Source organism: Callithrix jacchus, chromosome 12 (genome assembly GCF_049354715.1).
Source record: "Callithrix jacchus isolate 240 chromosome 12, calJac240_pri, whole genome shotgun sequence".
Taxonomy (NCBI): Eukaryota; Metazoa; Chordata; class Mammalia; order Primates; family Cebidae; genus Callithrix; species Callithrix jacchus.
In genome coordinates, this window is record NC_133513.1 from 30,006,823 (window position 1) to 30,022,527 (window position 15,705).

The 15,705-nt window shown below is 47.5% G+C and overlaps 1 protein-coding gene across 3 annotated transcripts in view; it reads left to right on the forward strand.

Annotated features, from left to right (window-relative positions):
* Positions 1 to 7,750: 7,750 nt before the first annotated feature.
* Positions 7,751 to 15,705, forward strand: part of ITGAL (integrin subunit alpha L) — a 53,655-nt gene continuing 45,700 nt past the window's right edge. Inside the window, exons 1-6 of one of the 3 annotated variants that reach the window (XM_035267407.3) lie at positions 7,751 to 7,941; positions 9,310 to 9,412; positions 10,734 to 10,828; positions 10,941 to 11,008; positions 14,098 to 14,215; positions 14,338 to 14,468. In XM_035267407.3, the coding sequence (XP_035123298.1) occupies positions 7,881 to 7,941; positions 9,310 to 9,412; positions 10,734 to 10,828; positions 10,941 to 11,008; positions 14,098 to 14,215; positions 14,338 to 14,468 (576 nt within the window). In that variant the 5' untranslated portion in view covers positions 7,751 to 7,880. The remainder of the gene's footprint in view (positions 7,942 to 9,309; positions 9,413 to 10,733; positions 10,829 to 10,940; positions 11,009 to 14,097; positions 14,216 to 14,337; positions 14,469 to 15,705) is intronic. The other 2 variants (XM_054242764.2, XM_054242765.2) reach the window with 2 other exon arrangements.

Sequence of the window (15,705 nt, forward strand, 5' to 3'; positions counted from 1 at the left end):
GATCCACCCGCCTCAGCCTCCCAAAGTGCTGGGATTACAGGCTTGAGCCACCGCACCCGGCCTGGCTTCTATTTTAAGTAAAATATGGAGCCACTGGAGGCTGTTGGGTTGTTTTTTTTTTAATAATTATTCTTTTCACTTGTAGAGATGAGGATCTCACTATGTTGCCCAGGCTGGTCTCAAACTCCTGGCCTCAGGTGATTGTCCTACCTTAGCCTCCCAAAGTTCTGGGGTTACACATATGAGCCACTGCCTCTGGCTACACTGGAGGGTTCTGAGCAAGTAAGTGACATGATCTGGCGTCCCTCACCCCCTCCCCCCCCACCCCCATCCCCACCCCCTGTTTCCTGATCCTCCCAGCTCCTAGCAACTGCCACTTTTTTTCTTTTCTTTTCTTTCGTTCCTTTCTTTTTTCTTTCCTTCCTCTCTCTTTCTCCCTCCCTCCTTTCTTCTTTCTTTCTTTCCTTTCTTTCTTTTTCTTTCTTTCTTTATTTCTTGACAGAGTCTCACTCTGTTGTCCAGACTGGAGTGCAGTGACACCATCTTGGCTTACTACAACCTCTGCCTCCCGGGTTCAAGTGATTCTCATGCTTCAGCCTCACGGGTAGCTGGGATTACAAACATGCACTGCCATGCCCAGCTAATTTTTGTATTTTTAGTAGAGACAGGGTTTTACCATGTTGTCCAGGCAAGTCTTGAACTCCTGACTTCAAGTGATCTGCCTGCCTCAGTCTCCCAAGGTGTTGGGATTGGGTTACAGGCATGAGCCACCATGCCCAGCCTTGTTTTTTTTTTTTTTTTTTAAGACAACTTCTTGCTCTGTCGTCCTGGCTGAAGTGCAATGGCGTGATCTCGGCTCACTGCAACCTCTGCCTCCCAGGTTCAAGAGATTCTCCTGCTTCAGCCTCCTGAGTAGCCAGGATTACAGGCTTGAGCCACCACGCCTGGCTAATTTTTTTTTTTTTTGTATTTTTAGTAGAGATGGGGTTTCACTATGTTGGTCAGGCTGGTTCCAAACTCCTGAACTCTTGATCTGCCTGCCTCAGCCTCCCAAAGTGCTGGGATTACAGGTGCGAGCCACCTCACCCAGCCCAGTTTTGTTTTTTTTAATCTGAAAACATATGATAAATGCATATAAGCTTGCCTGCTGAAACTTAAATCCTAATTCAAGTATCTAAATTTTGAGATGGCCTGAGGGAAAACCTTCACACAGGAGATGGCTGACTTAACCATTAATTCTCAGTTAGATGTTCTGTGGTGAGAGAATTATAGTTTTTCCAGACAGGTCAAACCTGTATAGTTAACTATTAAAACTATTTTGCTGAGACAGAATCTTGCTCTATTGTTCAAGCTGGAGGGCAGTGGCACGATCTTGGCTCACTGCAACCTCCGCCTCCCAGGTTCACGTGATTCTCCTGCCTCAGTCTTCTGAGTAGCTGGGATTACAGGTGCCTACCACCATCCCTAGCTAATTTTTGTATTTTTAGTAGTAGATAGGAGGAGTTTTACTCTGTTGGCCAGGCTGGTCTTGAACTCCTGACCTCAGGTGATCTGCCCTCCTCAGCCTCTCAAAGTGTTGGGATTACAGATGTGAGCCACTGCTCCTGGGCTAAATTTTTTTGTTGTTGTTCATAAAAAATATATGGCTTGAATTTTTTTTTTTTTTAGATGGAGTCTCACTCTGTTGCCCAGGCTGGAGTGTAATGGCGTGGTCTTGGCTCACTGAAACCTCGGCCTCCCAGGTTCAAGTGATTCTTCTGCCTCAGCCTCCTGAGTAGCTAGGATTACAGGTGCCTGCTACCATACCTGGCTATTTTTTTGTGTTTTTAGTAAAGATGGGGGTTTCACCATGTTGGCCAGGCTGGTCTCGAACTCCTGACCTCGTGATTCACCCACCTCAGCCTCCAAAAGTGCTAGGATTACAGCTATGAGCCACCTCGACTGCCCAAAGGCTTCAATTGTTAACAACGATCCCTCCTGGGATTTAGGGATGGGGAGTGGACATTAAAACAATGCTTATCCTTCTTCTTTATACACTCCCACAGTGTTGGAATTCAAAATATATACTCTCTTTGTAATGTCAGAACAAAAAAGAATTTGGCTGGAAGGAAGTTGGAACTGCTCAACAGAGAATCAAAGAAATCAGCCTGAATTATCTGATCTTAACTGAATTTTCAAAAGACTATGTAATGTGTTCTAATTACCACAAGCCAGCTTGTCCCGTTCCAGCTGCCTGCCAGTAGAGATGACAGATAATCTGTCTGAAAAGGCTTCCTCGGGCCAGTGACATCCTTGCAAGTTGAACAGGATTTCTTCACAGCACAGAAAGAATCTGAAGAGCCTTCTCAGTTTCTTATAAAAGAGTACAGTTCCTTCACCCTGTTGTGTTTTAAATATTTTTATGTTTTTGTCTGTGTATAAAGACAGGGTATCAGTCTGTCACCCAGGCTGCAGTGCAGTGGCATGATCATGGCTCACTGCAGCCTCCACCTCCTGGGCTCAAGCAGTCCTCCCACTTCAGTTTCCCAAGGACCTAGGACTACAGGGGTGCACCAGCCTGTTCGGCTGATTTTTTATTTTTTTTTAGTAGACACGAGCTCTTGCTAAGTTGCCCAGGCTGGTCTCAAACTCCTGAGCTCAAGCAATCCTCCTGCCTTGACCTCTGAAAGGGCTGGGATTACAGGCATAAGCCACCGTGCCTGGCCAATATTTTTATTTATTATTATTATTTTTTAAGACGGGGTTTCACCATGTTGGTCAGGCTGGTCTTGAACTCCTGACCTCAGGTGATCTGCCTGCCTTGGCCTCCAAAGTGCTTGGATTACAGGCGTGAGCCACCACGCCCGGCTGGTATTTTTTATTATTTTTTTTAAGACTCAGTCTTGCTCTTGTCCACCAGGCTGGAGTGCAATAAATGATCTTGATTCACTGCAACCTCCACCTCCTGGGTTCAAGGGATTCTCCTGCCTCAGCCTCCAGAGTAGCTGGGATTACTAGTGCCTGCCACCACGTCCAGCTAATTTTTTTGTATTTTCAGTAGACATGGGGTTTCACCATGTTGACCAGGCTGGTCTTGAACTCCTGACTTAAGGTGATCCCCCTGCCTCAGCCTCCCAAACTCCTGGGATTACAGATGTGAGCCACCACATCTGGCCTATGTTTTTTAATGGTAGTTTAATTTTTTTTAATGGTAAAGTTATACATCCTCATTGTAAAAAAACCTGCAGACTACATAGACATGTATAAACTTCATTCTGCAGAACTAACCACTGTTTAGAGTATGGTGGTATATCCTTTTCAATTTAACAAATATATACATACATATATAATTTCATTTTTATTTTTTATTGAGATACAATTCACATACCATAAAACTCACCATTCTGAAGTATACAATTCACCAGGCATGGTGGCTGACACCTGTAATCCCAGCACTTTGGGAGGCTAAGGAGAGAGGATCGATTCAGCCCAGGAGTTTGAGACCAGCCTCGCCAACACAGCAAAACCCTGTCTCTACAAAAAATATAAAAATTAACCAGGTGTGTGGCACACACCTGTAGTTCCAGCTATTTGGGAGGCTGAGGTGGGAGGATTGCTTGAGCTAGGGAAGTCAAAGCTGCAGTGAGCCATGATCGCACCACTGCACTCCAGCCTGGGCGACCCTGTCTCAAAACCAAAAAATGAGACACTGTCTCAAAAAAAAAAAAAAAGTGTAGAATTCAGTGGTTTTAAAACATATTCATGAAATTGTGCAATCATTACCACGGTCTATTTCCAGAACATTTCATCACCTGAAACGAAACCCTATGCCTATTAGTAGTGGATCCCTAGTCTCCATTTCCCCCATCTCCCAGAAGCACCAATCTGCTTTCTGTCTCTCTAGATTTGCCTGTTCGGGATAGTTCACTTAATGGAGTCAGACCATATGAGACTTTTTTTGCTGGCTTTTTTCACTAAGTGTATTTTCAAGGTTTACTCATGCTGTAGCATGTACCAGTACTAGATTTTTTTTTTTTTTTTTTGAGTTGGAGACTCACTTCGTCATCCAGGCTGGAGTGCAGTGGCGTGATCTCTGCTCACTGCAACCTCCACCTCCAACCTCCATCTCCCAGGTTCAAGTGATTCTCCTACCTCAGCCTCCTGAGTAGTTAGAATTATAGGCGCGCACCACCACCCCCAGCTAATTTTTGTATTTTTAGTAGAGGGGGTTTTACCATGTTGGTCAAGCTGGTCTTGAACTCCTGACCTCAGCTGATTTGTCTGCCTTGGTCTCCCAAAGTGCTGGGACTACAGGTGTGAACCACCGCACCCGGTCTGATTCTTTTTTACAGGTGAATAATGTTACATTGTATGGCTATACCCTATTTTGTTTATCAGTTTGTCAGTTGATGAACGTGTGGATTGTTTCCAGTTTGGGGCTAGTATGAATCATTATTCATACTGCTATGGTCATTCATGTATAAGTTTTTGTATGAACATATGATTTCAATTCTTTTGGGTATATATCTAGGATAACTTCTGGGTCATATGGTAACTCTACGTTCAACTTTTTTTTTTTTCCCTGAGACAGAGTCTCACTCTGTCGCCCAGGCTGGAGTACAGTGGTGTGATCTTGGCTCACTGCAACTTCTGCCTCCCATATTCAGTGATTCTCCTGCCTCAGCCTCTTGAGTAGCTGGGACTACAGGCCCCACCACTGCACCAGGCTAATTTTTGTACTTTTAGTAGAGACGGTGTTTTGCCATATTGGCCAGGCTGGTCTCGAACTCCTGATCTCAGGTGACCTCAGGTTTCAAACTCCTGACCTCAGGTGACCTCAGCCTCCCAAAAGTGCTGAAATTACAAGCATGAGCCACCACGCCCAGCCTATGTGTAACTTTTTAAAAGAACTGTCGGGCTGAGTATGGTGGCTCACGCCTGCAATCCCAACATTTCGGGAGGCTGAGGTAGGCAAATCAATTGAGCTCAGGAATTCAAGACCAGCCTGGACAAGGTGGTGAGACCCCCATCTCTACAAAAAAATACAAAATTAGTCAGTCGTGGTGCCCTGCACCTGTAGTCCCAGCTACTCAGGAGGCTGAGGTGGGGGAACGACTTGCGCCCCTGAAGTTGAGGCTGCAGTGAGCCGAGATTACACTACTGCACTCCAGCCTGGACCAGAGTGAGACCCAGTCTCAACAAAATTAAAAAGAAAAAAGAACTGTCAAGGTGTCTGGCCCAGTAGCCACTCTATTTTATATTTCTGCCAGCAATGTGTACCAGGGTTCCAGTTTCTTCACATCTTCACCAAGGCTTATTTCCTTTGTTTTAAACTCTAGCCATCCTAGTAGGTGTAAAGAGTAGATCTCATTGTGGTTTTGATTTGCATTTCTCTAATGACTAATAATGTTCAGTATCATTTCATGTGCATGTTGGCTATTTACATATCATCTTTGGAGAAATGTCTCCTCAACCCCTTTGCTCATTTAGAAACTTAGGTAGGTTGGTTTGAGTGCAGTGGTATTTCAAACTAATTTTTTTTCTTTGAGATGGAGTCTTGCTCTGCCGCCCAGGCTGGAGTGCAATGGCGAGATCTTGGATTACTGCAATCTCTGTCTCCTGTGTTCAAGGGATTCTCCTGCCTCAGCCTCCCAAGTAGCTGGGATTACAGGCATGCATCCTGTAATCGGTGGTACAGGTAACCGGTGGCTAATTTTTGTATTTTCAGTAGAGACAGTTTCACCATGTTGGCCAGGCTGGTCTCAAACTCCTGACCTCAGGTGATCCACCTGCCTCTGCCTCCCAGAGTGCTGGGATTACAGGCGTGAGCCACCGCACCCGGCCATCTAAAACTAATGGAACGCAATTCTAATTGAACACAGTTACCAATATCTTTGTTCCTTCTCCACTCCCACTACTTCACTTGACTAGCCTAAAATAAATAAATAAAAATAAGCTGGGCACAGTGGCTCACAGCTGTAATCCCAGCACTTTGGGAGGCCGAGGCAGGAGGATTACTTGAGCATAGGATTTTGACATCAGCCTGGCCAACACAGTGAGAAACTACCTCAAAAAATAAAAAGTAGCCAGGCATGGTGGCACACACCTGTGGTTCCAGCAACTTAGGAGGCAGAGGTGGGAGGATTGGTTGACTCTGGGAGTTCACGGTTGCAGTGATCTGTGATCGCGCCACTGCACTCCAGCTTGGGTGACAGAACAAGACCTTGTCTCAAAAAATTTAAAACAAAACAAAATATTGGTCATTTGTCTTTTTATTGTTGAATTATAAGAGTTTTTAGGCCGGGTGCAGTGGCTCATGCCTATAATCCCAGCACTTTGGGAGGCCGAGGCGGGTGGATCACGAAGTCAAGAGATTGAGACCATCCTGGTCAACATGGTGAAAACCCGTCTCTACTAAAAACACAAAAATTAGCTGGTGCACGCCTGTAGTCCCAGCTACTCGGGAGGCTGAGGCAGGAGAAATGCTTGAACCCAGGAGGTGGAAGTTGCGGTGAGCCGAGATCACGCCATTGCACTCCAGCCTGGGTGACAAGAGTAAAACTCCGTCTCAAAAAAAAAAAATTTTTTTTTTAAAAAATATATTCTGGTGTCCAGGCATGGTGGCTCGAGCCTATAATCCTAGCACTTTGGAAGACCAAGGTGGGTGGATCACAAGTCAGGAGATCAAGACCAGCCTGGTCAACATGGTGAAACTCCGTATCTACTAAATATACAAAAATTAGCCAGGCATATAATCCTAGCTACACGGGAGGCTGAGGCAGAAGAATCGCTTGAACCTGGGAGGCAGAGTTTGCAGTGAGCCAAGATCGCACCACTGCACTCCAGCTTGGCAATAGAGTGAGACTCTGTCTAAAAAAATATATGTATGTGTATATATATATATATATATATATATATACACACACACACACACACACACATATATGATGTGTGTGTGTGTGTGTATGTATTCTGGAGACAAATCCCTTATTAGAGATATGATTTGCAAATATTTTCTCCAATTAAAACGATTTTTTTTTTTTAAATAGAGATTGGGTTTCACCATGTTGGCCAGGCTGGTCTGGAACTCCTGACCTCAAGTGATCTACCCACCTTGGCCTCCCAAAGTGCTGGGATTACAGGTGTGAGCCACCTCGCCTGGCCTCCAGTTTTTTTAAAAGAATTAAAAAAAATTTTTTTTTTTAAAGACCAAGTTTTGCTTTGTTGCCAAGGCTGGTCTTGATTCCTGGCTTCAAGTGAGCCTCTCACTGCCACCTCCTGAAGTCCCAAAGTGCTGGGATTATGGCCATTGAGCCACTGCACCTGGCCTCCAATTCTTTAGATTTTACATTTTAGAAGCAAAATGAGTTAGTAAATACACCATTCTGTAACCTGCTCTTTAATAGCAGTTCATGTACATCTTTCAAGGTCAAGAGAAAGCTATGTCACGTTTCCTCCCATTTTACTTTTCCTTCCCTCATTCTTTTTCACTGCTGCATAGCATTCCATTGTAATTTTGCCACCATTTATTGTCACGGTCCTCTGCTGGGCTTTACAGAGTCCTTAGTTGGGGTGTTAGTGAGAGACCATGACAGCAATGAAGACAGTCATCTCCCCATCATGCTGTCAGCTTTCAGATGTGAAAATGCAAGCAGGCACAGGAAATGTCTCTAACCTGCTTACACTTCCTCCCTGAAGCCCTGCGGTTTCACAACCCCTACAGGCACGCCTCCCTCTCCGCCCAAGAGTGTCACCAGCCTGGTGCTTCTGTGAGAAAGTACCACTGTAAGAGGCCAAAGGGCATGATCATTTTCCTCTCTTACCCTGTCTAGGTTGCCCGCAAATCCCAAGGGCCTCCTGAGGCTGCCCCTGGAGCCACAGGTCCCTCCAGTGCTGGAAGAATGAAGGATTCCTGCATCATCGTGATGGCCATGGCGCTGCTGTCTGGGTTCTTTTTCTTTGGTAGGCAAGGGAGGAGGCAGGGGATGGGACATGTGTCTGTGACCCGAGAAACTGCAGGGCTTGGTGGATCTGGACTTAACAAGGAGCTGTCCCCTAAAAGTGGGCTTGGTCTTAGGGGTATGGGGCCCTGGGATCTTGGAAGGAGAAACTGGGGAGTGGGGAAGTAAAAGAAACAAATAGGCAAGACGTGGATGCAAAGACAGAGAAGCGGCATAAGAAGGGGCAGTGGGGTCTTCAAAAGGGCAGATGGGGCTGGGCCTGGTGGCTCACGCCAGTAATCCCAGCACTTTGGGAGGCCGAGGCGGGTGGATCACCCGAGGTCAAAAATTTGAGATCAGCCTTGCCAACATGGCAAAACTTCGTCTCTACTAAAAATACAACAAAATTAGATGGGTGTAGTGGCACATGCCAATAATCCCTGCGACTCACCACTCAGAAGTGGTGGTGAGTCGCAGGGATTATAGTGGAGGCTGAGGCACAAGAATCATTTGAACCCAGAAGGTGGAGGTTTCAGTGAGCCAAGATGGTGCCAATGCACTCCAGCCTGAGGGACAGAGTGAGACCTTGTCTCTTAAACAACAAACAAACAAAAGGCAGATAGTTAATGAGAAGTTAGAGCTGGGAGCGCTGGGCTCTGGGCCATCTGTGGTGCCACCGGTGGTACCACCCCTGATTTAGGCAAATCCTTTCCCGCTTTCCAGCCTCAGTCGCTTCATCTAAACAAATGAAGGCCCAGCCTCCCTGACATCCTAGGATGCTCTGAACTAAACTCCATGCCGGGAGAGAAAATAGGGCAGAAAGGACAGCCTGGGTGTGCCAGGGCGCCCAGGCAGGCTGCATGAAGGGGATAGGGGCTGGGAAATCTACCAGTGCTTGAAAGACTGGCCCGTGGGGCGGGGAGTGGGAGGGATCAAGGGAGATAGAATCTCAGAATATGGGAAGGGGCCTGGGCCCCATGACCGCAGAAGTGGATGGTGGAGGCGCACCCGGTCTTGGGGCATCCCCATCTTGGCCTCTGCCTGGGAACTTGGCCACCCTCTGCCTCAGGGCCCCTCGGATCTGCTCCTCTTTCTGGGGCCTCTGACTTCTCATCTTTCCTTCCTTGCAGAGAGGCCAAACGGGAAGTTTTGTCCTCAGGCGCTGGGAAGAGCTTTCAGAGCTCTGGGGGGCTGGGAGTTGCTCCTTCCATATTCCCCAAAGTCAACGCCCTGGAGGGGAAGCGCAGAGCGCGGGTCCGCTCCGCTCACCCGGTGCTGGTGCTGGCGGTCTGGGGAGTGAGAGCCAGGTGGGCTTGGGGTTGGCCACCTGCCGGGCACGTGCAGGGGCGGGGATCACTGGGTGGCATATGACCCCTCTTGCCTTCCTCAGCTCCGACCTTGAGCTACAACCTGGACGTGCGGGGCGCGCAGAGCTTCTCCCCGCCGCGCGCCGGGAGGCATTTTGGATACCGCGTCTTGCAGGTCGGAAACCGGTGAGCTGTGATCCCGAAGTCCTCCCCGCGATGCCCGCCCTGGGGCAGACCCCGAGGCGTTGGCCGCCTCCCCGACCATCGCCTGGGCCAGTCGGTGGCACGAGGCAGCTCTCCAGGGGTTCCCATCTGGAAGAGCCTGTCGTGGGAATCCTCGGAGACAGGAATGAGGGATCAAAAAGACGGTTAGGGGCGAGCAGGGGGGCCATGGAAGTGTCGAACAGGGAAAGATTCCAGCCTCAAACAGTTTGCATCGCCCAGTAGGTTCCTGTCAGCCCCTTGGTCCCTTACTGCTGCAAGTGGTTGGAAGCCAGGTGTTTGTTCTCGCTTCCTAACCCTTCTTAAATACCCCACCGTCCAGCACTCAGTAGGTAAGCCCTGAATGGCTTTTGAATTAAGGACTGAATGAAAGAATCTGTTATAAGACATTCTGGCGGATCAGTTTCTGGGCCTCAGAGACTAAATGCAAAGGAACCTTAACTTTTTAGGGTTCTGGTATTTGGAATTATTTCGCTGGGATTCTGTAGGGAAGAGGTGAGGACGGAGGCAGCTTCTTTTTCTTTTTCTTTTTTTTTTTGAGACATATTTTGCTCTTGTCGCCCAGGCTGGAGTGCAACAGCTCCATCTTGGCTCACTGCAACCTCCACCTATGGAGTTCAAGCTATTCTCCTGCCTCAGCCTCCTGTGTAGCTGGGGTTACAGGTGCCCACCACCACACCTGGCTAATTTTTGTATTAGTAGAGACAGGGTTTCACCATGTTGGCCAGGCTGGTCTCGAACTCCAGACCTCAGTTGATCCACCCTCCCCAGGCCTCCCAAAGTTCTGGGATTACAGGCATGAGCCATTGCTGCCAGACCAGAAGCACCTTCTTCTTCTTTTTTTTTTTCCCCCCTTTTTCTTTTTCTGAGATGGAGTTTCGCTCTTGTTGCCCAGGCTGGATTGCAATGGCTTGATCTCGGCTCGATACAACTTCCGCCCCCTGGGTTCAAGCGATTCTCCTGCCTCAGCCTCCTGAGTAGCTGGGATTACAGGCATGCACCACCATGCCCCAGATAATTTTGTGTTTTTAATAGAGACAGAGTTTTTCCATGTTGGTCAGGCTGGTCTCAAACTCCCCATCTCAGGTGATCCGCCCATCTGAGCCTCCCAAAGTGCTGGGATTACAGGCATGAGTCACTGCACCTGGCCTAGAGGCACCTTCTTGAAGGGGAATAGCTGCCCTGCTTGGAGAAATGCAGCGGAAGATCTGAACCTCCTTAGCCGGCAGGAGTGGGTGGGTACGGATCTAGGCCACTCCGTCTCACAGGTGAGATTTCTCACCAGGGTCTTCGTGGGAGCTCCGGGGGAGGGGAACAGCACAGGAAGCCTGTATCAGTGCCAGCCAGACACAGGACACTGCCTGCCAGTCAGCCTGAGAGGTGAGTAACTGGCGGGTGAGCTGGGAGGAATGGGATCTTGGGGAAACTGAGGCTGGCCCCAGCCCACCTAGATTGCTTGAGCTCCTCCAGAGCAACCTTCTGGTGCCTACAGGTTCCAACTATACCTCCAAGTACTTGGGAATGACCTTGGCAACAGACCCCACAGGTGGAAGCATTTTGGTAAGAATTTTGCGCAGTGGTGGTGAAGCTCATTCAAGGAATCAGAGATGAAAAGAGGAAGAATATGGATAAGTTTCCACAGAAGGTCAAGGTCAATTAGTGTTTATTGAGAACCAATGATGAACCAGCATTTTTTTTTTTTTTTTTTTGAGACAAGGTCTGATTCTATTGCCCAGGCTGGAGTATAGTGGTGTGATCACAGCTTGTGGCAGCCTCAACCTCCCTGGGCTCAGGTAATCCTCCCACCGCAGCCTACCAATTAGCTGGGACTACAGGTGCATGCTACCATGCCCAGCTAATTTTCATATTTTTTTGTAGAGATAGTGTCACCACATTGCCCCAGACTGGTCTTGAACTCCTGAGCTCAGGAAATCCTCCTGCCTCAGCCTCCCAAAATGCTGGGATTACAGGTCTGAGCCACCTCACCCAGCCGTCAGCTATTTTCAAGAATTTATGTCACTTTTCTTCCAAATATGAAATATCTATGATCATTGATATGCCATATGATTTTTAGTAGTATACAAGCTTTTAATGTTTTCGTCTTCATAGTTATATATTTCTTTATATGGCTTTAATGGCTTGTTAGAAAAAATATATGCCAAGCACATCAAATTTATAATATCCTAGATCATACTGGGTAGGAAGAGGCTGAAGTTAAACAAAAATTTAAAGGAAAATATTAAGAAAATAATATGCTTATATGGCAGATATTGTGAAGCATTACACAAATGCCTAAAGTTAAGAAACACTCCTTTCTTTAGGGGGGTACAGAATTTCACTCTTGTCACCTAGGCTGGAGTGCAATGGCATAATCTCAGTTCACTGCAATCCCCGCCCTGTAGGTTCAAGCGATTCTCCTGCCTCACGTGCCACCATGCCTGGCTGATTTTTGTATTTTTAGTGGAGATGACTTTTTGCCATGTTAGTCAGGCTGGTCTCGAACTACTGAACTCAAGTGATCCACCTGCCTCGGGCTCCCAAAGTGCTGGGATTATAGGTATGAGTCACCGCGCTCGCACTTTATCTTTTTTTTTTTTTGAAATGGAGTCTCACTTTTGTTGCCCAGGCTGGAGTGCAATGGCTCCATCTCAGCTCACCATAACCTCCACCTCCCAGATTTAAGTGATTCTCCTGCCTCAGCCTCCCAAGTAGCTGGGACTACAGGCATGCACCACCATTAACCCTCAAGACACTCAGGTGAGATAGGGATCAGGGTACATATTTTGCATGCAAGGAAACAGGACCAAAGGGGTTAAGAGACTTGAGTCAGGACATGAATACAATTCTTGTTTGATCCCAAGTTCATGGCTCTTTCCCGTTTATCCCAGCTAGCATCCTTCTGTGTGAGAGATGGAAGACTGACTGAAGTACTGATCCAGTATTTAAGTACAGCCTGTTTATTTAGCTACTATTACATGCCAGGCATTGGGTGAGGTTCTGATGGGGGAAGGGGAGTGAGATACAAAGTTGATGAGGCTGGGCCAGCGGCTCACACCTGTAATTCTGGCACTTTGGGAAGCCAAAACTGGAGGATTACTTGAGGCCAGGGGTTCAAGACCAGCCTGGGCAACCCTGTCCCTACAAAAAAATATATATTTTTTAATTAGCTGGGCATGGTAGCATACAAGTGTAGTCCCAGCTACTTGGGAGGATCAATTGAGGGCAGGAGTTCAAGGCTGCAGTGAGCTATGATCACACGACTACATTCCAAGCCAGGGAGACAGAACAAGGCCTGTGTCTAAAAAAAACAAAAACAAAATGATAATGATACAAGCCCAGACTTTGAAGAAATTGCAGTCTGGCAGGAAAGAGTGGAAAATGAAAGAAATGACTTTGGGAGGCTGAGGCAGGTGGATCACTTGAGCCCAGGAGCTTAAGACTGGCCTGGGCAACATGGCAAAACCCCATCTCTATGAAAAAAACATTAGCCAGACATGGTGGTGTGTGTCTATTTGGGGGCCTAGGTGAGAGAATCACCTGAGCCCAGGAAGTTGAGTCTGTAGTGAGCCCTAATTGTGCCACTGCATTCCAGCCTGGGTTATGGGAGTGAAACCAAGAGAAAGAGCAAGGAAGCAAGGAGGGAAGGAGGGAAGGAAGGAGGGAGGGAGGGAGGGGGGAAGGAAGGAGGGAGGGAGGGAAGGAGGGAAGGAGGGAGGGAGGGAGGGATGGAAGGAGGGAAGGAGGGAGGGAAAGAGAGTGAGATGAAGGAAGGAAAGAAAGAGAAATAAGACAGAAAGGAGGGAAGGAAGGGGAGAGGAGGAGAGAGAGATAGGAAGAAAGAAAAAGGAAGGAAAAAGAAAAAAGAGAAAAATGAAGGAAAGGAAGGAAGGACAAATGGACGAATGGATGGACTGGGCATGATGGCTCATGCCTGTAATCCCAGCCCTTTGGGAGGCAAAGGCAGGTGGATCACGAGGTCAGGAGTTCGGGATCAGCCTGGCCAATATGGTGAAACCCCATCTGTACTAAAAATACAAAAATTAGCCAGGCGTGGTGTCAGGCACCTGTAGTCCCAGCTACTCACGAGGCTGAGGCAGGAGAATCACTTGATTGAACCCAGGAAGTAGAGGTTGCAGTGAGCCAAGATCACACCAAGATGCACTCTGGCCTGGGCAACAGAGCAAGACTCTGTCTTAAAAAAAAAAAAAAAGAAAGAAAGAAAAGAAAAGGAAAGAAGGAAGGGGAAGGGGAAGGGAGAAAGAAAAGAAAAAAGAAACAAAAACAAAACAAAGAGAGAAAGGAAAGAAAGAAAGACACTGTGTATTCTGGGAATCTTGATAATTTGATTTGGCTGAAACACAGAAAGGAAGGTTGAGACTAGGAGAAGATGGGCCTGTAAAGGTGGGGTTGTGTGCAACATAAGCCCAGCTAAGGAGTCTAGAGTTTATCCTCCAGGCAGTAAGCATGGCAGGACTGGCAGGGTGGGAGGGACGGACGCTAGTGACTATGGATATGGACATTCTTTCCCTTGGTAGCCAATTGGATAGAGGTAGGGACGAGGACTTCGAACGTTCTTATTCTTGGTTGACGGTGCCCAAAAGACACATAACCAATGGGAGACCCAAATCTGTGGCCTTTGCTTCCTTCAGGCCTGTGACCCTGGGCTGTCTCGAATGTGTGACCAGAACACCTATCTGAGTGGCCTGTGTTACCTCTTCCACCAGAATCTGCAGGGTCCTGTGTTGCAGGGGCGCCCTGGTTTTCAGGGTAAGGAACTGGGGACCCAGTGGGTAAAAATACCTCCAAGTGGCTGCTCCTAGAGAGAACTGGCATGGACGGGTCAAACACCAGAGGCGCTTCACTGGGTCTCTTGCGTCTGACCTCTGCAGAATGTATCAAGGGCAACGTTGACCTCGTATTTCTGTTTGATGGCTCGGGGAGCTTGCAGTCGGATGAATTTCAGAAAATTCTGGAATTCATGAAGGACGTGATGAAGAAACTCAGCAACACTTCCTACCAGGTAAAAATGTTAGTTAGGATTCTTGGTTGCAAGCAATAGATGCCTACCTGAACTGGCTTAAACCATGAAAGGAAATTTTAGTATGTGGTATCCTCAGAACCATGGTCATGGCTACAACGGGGCCTGTAGAAGGAACAAGAACCAGGGAGTAGAAAGCTTCTAGGAGGCTCTCTAGTTCTTATTTCCTTTTTTTTTTTTTTTTTTTAGACAGAGTTTCGCTCTTCTTGCCCAGGTTGGAGTGCAATGGCGCGATCTTGACTCACTGAAACCTCCGCCTCCTGGGTTCAAGCGATTCTCCTGCCTCAGCCTCCTGAGTAGCTGGAACTACAGGCACCTGCCACCACACCCAGAGATTTTTTAGTAGAGATGGGGTTTCACCATGTTGGCCAGACTAGTCTCGCTCAAACTCCTGACTTCAGGTGATCCGCCCACCTTGGCCTCCCTTAGTGTTGGGATTACAGATGTAAGCCACCATGCCTGGCCTTTTTTTCTTTTTGAGACAAGGTCTTACTTACTGTGTCCCCAAGGCTGGAATATGGTGGCACAATCATAGCTCACTGTAGCCTCAAACTCCTGGGCTCAAATGATCCTCTCAAGTTGATGGGACTACACGTGTGCACCACGGTGCCCGGCTAATTTTTAAGTTTTCTGTAGAGATGGTCTATCACTGTGTTGCCCAGACTGGTCTCAAACTCCTGGATTTCTCAAAAGATCCTCCTGCCTTGGCCTCCCAAAGTGCTGGGATTACAGGCATGAGCCACTGTGCCCGGCTAGTTGTCATTTCTATTTATTTTTGCGTCTTAGCTTCCTTTTTCTCTTTTCCCAGTCTCTGTAGACTGGCTCTCTTAGTGCTTTTAGACCGCATGGACCTATGGAAAGCTCCTAAGTTCATGTGTTAAAATTCCAAGAGGGCTTTTTACCTTCCCCTCAACTAACTCCTCCTTTGGAAATTCCCGGTTGTCAGAGAAGAAATTCTGGCTGGGCCAGCTTCAGTCAGGTGTTTACCCTGGCCCAGCCAGCTATGTCTAGCAGGATCACTCAGCAGAAATATGGCTACCAAATCCCATCCCTGTCAATGACGTAGGCGGACCCAGAAAACAGGAGCTAGGTACACAGTATTACGTGAGGGAGCAGAGGTTTATTTCATTTTATTTCTGTGCTTATTCTTATATTGCCTCATTTTCAAAAGAATTATCTGAGGGACCGATGTGGAGTTGGGTTGCCCAGGTCCTGCCTA